The sequence below is a fragment of the Hydra vulgaris genome, chromosome 12, assembly GCF_038396675.1.
Source record: "Hydra vulgaris chromosome 12, alternate assembly HydraT2T_AEP".
NCBI classification, from domain to species: Eukaryota; Metazoa; Cnidaria; class Hydrozoa; order Anthoathecata; family Hydridae; genus Hydra; species Hydra vulgaris.
This window is the reverse complement of record NC_088931.1, coordinates 39,521,972-39,527,500: the sequence shown is the minus strand read 5'-3', so window position 1 is coordinate 39,527,500 and position 5,529 is coordinate 39,521,972. Positions and strand designations below refer to the sequence as shown.

General features: G+C 24.2%; 1 protein-coding gene and 1 long non-coding RNA gene across 3 annotated transcripts in view; one reads left to right on the top strand and one right to left on the bottom strand.

Moving 5' to 3' along the window:
* The window catches only part of LOC136087759 (uncharacterized), a 5,925-nt gene extending 3,330 nt beyond the window's left edge, over positions 1–2,595 (top strand). Inside the window, exon 5 of the long non-coding RNA XR_010642043.1 lies at positions 2,340–2,595. This is a non-coding gene — a long non-coding RNA (uncharacterized LOC136087759). The remainder of the gene's footprint in view (positions 1–2,339) is intronic.
* Positions 1–5,529, bottom strand: part of LOC100200388 (uncharacterized) — a 57,394-nt gene extending 51,865 nt beyond the window's left edge. The window contains exon 1 of one of the 2 annotated variants that reach the window (XM_065813193.1): positions 5,189–5,529. In XM_065813193.1, the coding sequence (XP_065669265.1) occupies positions 5,189–5,191 (3 nt within the window). In that variant the 5' untranslated portion in view covers positions 5,192–5,529. Of the gene's footprint in view, positions 1–4,455; positions 4,631–5,188 lie in introns of those variants that run through there. The other variant, XM_065813192.1, reaches the window with a different exon arrangement.

The following is a 5,529-nucleotide window of genomic DNA, read 5'->3' as shown; positions in this document are numbered from 1 at the left end:
ATAAATTCAAAACTCGAACAAACAAAAAAACAAAATTATTTACGTCGTAATCTACATAACTGCAAAAATTTTATGTTTTTTTTTAAATTTGATTGTAAAGAAGAAAAAAAATGTTTATAATTTTTTTAACTCATTGTAAATGTAACTCTATTAAATGAAATAAACTATTTTACAATTTTTCTGTCCAAAGAAAATGTGACTAAAGTAAGAAACATCAAAATTTTTATTATAAAGTATAATGTTTTGTCAATAAATTTTATTACAAATGCAAGAATATCATGTCTGATTTTCATTTTATTAGTTTGTTGTGCCATCTTTTGCTTTTACAACTGCTTCTTAACCTCTTGGCATGCTTTTTACAAGCTTTAATGTGAGGTCAGTATCAATTGAATTCCAAATTTCAATAAGAGCTTCTTAAAATTATTTTATATTTGTTCATTTTGAAGGAGGTATTTTAGATTTTAAAATTGCCCATATATTTTCAACAGAGTTAGGGTCCGGTCTTTGTGGCGGCCATTTAATGATGTTAGCTTTACTTTTTTTTGAAGAACTGTTTTGCCACTTTGCATGTGTGTTTAAGGTTGTTGTCGTTTTTTAATGCCAAATATTTGACATTTATTCTCATCAGACCATAACACTAAGTTCCAAAATGCCTCACTTTTGTTAATATGCAGTTTTGCAAGTGCTAAAAGTTTTTTTTTGTTTATACGACTATTGAGGGGTTTACTTTTCTGAAGAAGGTTTATTTAAACCACCTAAATTATTAAACCACTTAAATTAAGTTTTTTCTGTGCAGTTCGACAGGAAACATTAAAATAAGGATTTTTAACAATCTGTTTTGAGATTATTGTTGAATTTTTTATTTTCTATCAGTGCAATAAGATATTGGTTCTTGTTGAGGTCTTAATGGGGCGACCAAGTCTTGTCTGATTTTCAGCAGAACCAGTTGTTTCATATTTTATACACATCTTCTAACACTACTTACTGATATTTGATATTTTCATCACATAGCTTGTAGGTTAGGCCCTTTTTTCGATCACAAGTGACCCAAAATCTGATGTCCAATGAATAATTTTGATGATAAACCATTATTATTATTAGTTTTACTTTGTCTAAAAATAAATTCCAAAAAATATAGTTCAAAATGCTTATTGTTTTAACTTAAACAAAATATTTTTGATATAAATCCTTTTTAGTGAATAGTTATAGACAAAACACTTTTCATAATAAAAATGTAGATGTTTCTTACTATGGTCACATTTATTTTAGACAGAAAAACTGTTAGTTAGCAAATTTCATTATATACAGTAAACTCCTGGTTAATCAAACCTCCAAGGGGTATAAGAATTTACTTCAAATAACCCAAAATTCGAATAACTGAAAATGATCTTTAAAGTGACCTACTTTAAGTTACTTTCAAATTTTAATAAAAGTAGAAAGTAAAAAAAGATAAAGACCCTTGGAATGAGGTGTTTCTTAAGTTTATTCCTTGTTAAACAATAAATATTTTACAATTTATTGAAAAAATAGTCGATTTTTATTTTTTTTTTGTTTCTTAAATGTATTTTTTTATTGTCAAGGAGAGCAAAAAGTTGTTTTGAATAACCAAAATTTTTAATAACTGCAGGTTCGAATAACTGCATTTTTGCATAAGGGCATTTGCATGAGTTTTTTAAAGAAAATTCACAGGAAATGAAAATTGCTTCAAATAAGCAGAAAATTCTAATAAGTGCCATTTCAAATAACCGGGAGTTTACTGTATATTTATATATATACAGTATATAATTTTACTTTAATTTTACTTTGAGTTTACTGTATATATATATATATATATATATATATATATATATATTATATATATATATATATATATATATATATATATATATATATATAAATATATATATATATATATATATATATATATATATATATAAATATATATATATATATATATATATATACATATATAATTTATATATATATAATTTATATATAAGTTTTGTATATATATATAATTTATATATTTATATATAAAATTTATATATTTATATATATAATTTATATATACATATGATTTATATATATATATATATATATATATATATATATATAATATATATATATATATATATATATATATTTATATAATTTATATATATACACAATTTATTTATCTATATATTTTATATATAAATATAAATTATATAAATAAATAGGTTATATGTATATATTTATATTTACTTTTTAAATTTAATAATAATCATACTAATTCAATAAAAAAAATTTTACATTTGCTTTCAGACTACTAATGGAACAAATTTTATCTTTTGATTTAGATTTTATATCTCAATGATATCCTGGCCTATCGATGCGATATCCTGTAAATTGAATTTTTATATTTTGCATAAATATATGCACAAACACTCACACACACACATAAATCTTAAAGAAAATATTTATATTTATATATATATATATATATCTATAAATTGTATATTTTAAGCTTTTTTATATTTATCATTTTATATTACTGTTTGTATTAAAAAACGATTTTGGAATTATTGCAAGAGCAGAGTTCAACCTACAATTTAGTTTTATTTGTCAAATCAATATATATTATAGCCACGTTTTATTACGTTAAATAATATTTATTAAATAATATACAACTTGTTTCTCCGCGCAGCGGCCTTGTTCGTCAAGGTTCGTGTTTCGAAGTTATAGAGTTGAGAGAGGGTGATAACCACAAGTAGCCTCCTCATCTGTAGTGGCCTTCTCGGCTTTGGGGAGGTGAATTATTTAAAAAAAAAAAAAAAAATTTTGCGATATTTTCTACAGCACATTTAAGCGTTGATTCAACGTTATATTTTAACCTTTACTCGACGTCTTTGCGTCACGTTAAATTGACGTTTTACTAACAACGTTACAAATCCTTGCAAAATAGACTGCTTTAACAGCGCTTATGCAACGCTTTTTAGGTAACGCTTTTTCAACGTTTAGTTGCGACATTTTTGTAACGTCATTTAGTAACGTTTTTTCAACGTTACGCAATAACGTTTAATCAACGTATACATAACTTTGTAACAACGTTACATATCTTTGCAAAATCGATTACTTTGTCAACGTTTCCGCAACATCTTTTGCGACCGGTTTTCAACGTTGATTCAACGCTGACATGTTTCCTTATCACCGAGCCCCAATTTTATAAAATCGTGATTTAAAAATATCGTATTATATTTGCGTAAATATACAAAATCGTACTTAGTGATTGCTAAAATGCTTATATTATCTGCAGTTGCAAAAAGAAAAAGAAGGCAGCAAAAAAACGATTATATACTTCTAATAAAATAAAATAAAAAGATGAAAAAAAAAAGAGATGTATACATATATTTATATTAAGAGAGTAATATCATTAAGAAACTTTATTATGATGGATTGTGATAATAACTTTCTTTAAAAATAATTTTTTTTTTAAGTTAACTTGATTTTTTATTAGAGCTTTACTTTATTTAAAAGAAACAAAATCTAGCATAGTGAGATCCATAAATAAGAACAACCGCTTAGATTCTTTTTTAAATCGATCAAGAGTGGTTTTGGCCCACGATACTTAAATGAGTATGAGCTCAATTTTAAACTATATCTTGGGACAGCAAAGTTGTTGACTGAGAATCTTGCGCAATTTTTATGCGAGATTTCACTAAAATAGGATTCAAATATTTTTGGCGGCATTCCTAGCTTAGTTCAATACACAAAAACTAAAATTTCATGTAAATTTATTTTATAAATATTTAAAGCTTTAAATAAACACAATAAAGGCTCACAGGGTTGTGCTCTTTTTGCTCCAAATATAGTTTGACTTGCATGTTTTTGTTTACTATAAAGCTTTTTTAATTTTGTGTGATTGGTACTTGCCAGACAATACTACAGTTTGTTAGATAACTTTGGATAAAAGCAAAGTTACTCGAAAAAAGAAAAACTACTGGAAAATACATTGAAAACGTCTGACAATTGTAAATAAATGTTTAAAAAACTGTAGAGTAACTTTTCCTACGTCTAACAAGTGGCCTTAAAATAATTATTTAACTTAAAAATCCAAAACAAAAAAAATTAATTTTGTCTAGTTTTAAAGCTATTCCGCCCTACTGTGCCTAGTTTTAATTTGTTGCATTTTTTGGATTTAAATAATAAGTTATTGATTTTTATATAAAATAGTTATTATTTTTTAAATCTCTTTAATAAAGAGACTTAGGTTAATAAACTTACGGAGAAATAAAAATTTCTGTAATTATATATTACCCTGCAAATAGTCAAGGGTCATTAGGGTGACCTTTTTCAAAAAGTAGATGAATATGTATATATATATATATATATATATATATATATATATATATATATATATATATATATATATATATATATATATATAATTGTTAAATTTAAAACATACATTCATACCTTCGCTACTTGAACAAAAAAAGAAATGCAAGTGCATATAAAACTGAATTTCAACATTTTGGAATTTTTAATATTTTTTTTAAATTTGATTTGTGCTTATAATCATTGTCAATTTTTATCATCAATTACCGTCAAATGTTTGATCAGCAATTATTTTGACTTTGAAATATGATATGATTATTCAAAATTATCATTAAAATAAACAATTGGAAACCGATGTTTACACAGTGAACAAGTTTTTTTTTTAAAAAAAGCGCATGCGCATTCATGCAGTTTAAACTTGATGCTGTAAAATACTCGCTAAACTTTCTAAATAAAATTTTTTTCTTTTTAAGAAAAAATTTTATTTAGAAAGTTTAGCTAGTTTTTTTTTTAACTTCACAGGGTAAAAAAAAAGTAACGTAGTTGATAAAGTGAAAATTAATTTTTAATGAATTGTAAATTAAAAAAGAAAATTTTTTTAAAACATTTTTTTTGAGTTAACCTTTAGTTTTATGAAGTAAAAAGTAAATAAAAAGTAATATAAAAAGTAATATAAAAAGTGATATAATCTTTATAAACTTAGTAAATTTAATAGTTATAAATATTGATAAAACTCGCCAATAAAACCTGTCCAATAAAACCTGTCTAAAAAAACAGGGTAATCTGTTTTTTTTGTGGAGATCTTTTATAATTTTATGAGCTATTATAATCATATAAATAACGTTAATCCTTTAATAGCTAATTAACTCACCATAAAATTTCAAGAATCATCACTTTATTCAAATATGAACTCTCATACTTTAGATGACGCTGCATTCTTGGGTGATCAAGTTTTCATAGACTTCTTTATTAAGTACAATACTGCAATACCATCAAGTGCGGTTATTGAAAATCTTTTTTCTGTAGGAAAATATAAAAAGAGCAACTCTGTCAGATGCTAACTTTGACAGGCTGATGTTAATGAAAGGCAATCAACACCATATTGAAGATTTGCGATAAGGATTCTTTTTATTTGATTTTTCAAAACTTTCAGATGTTTTTGTTTTAGTTTCCTTCACATAGTTTGAATTTCCTTCACAGTTGAGATAATTT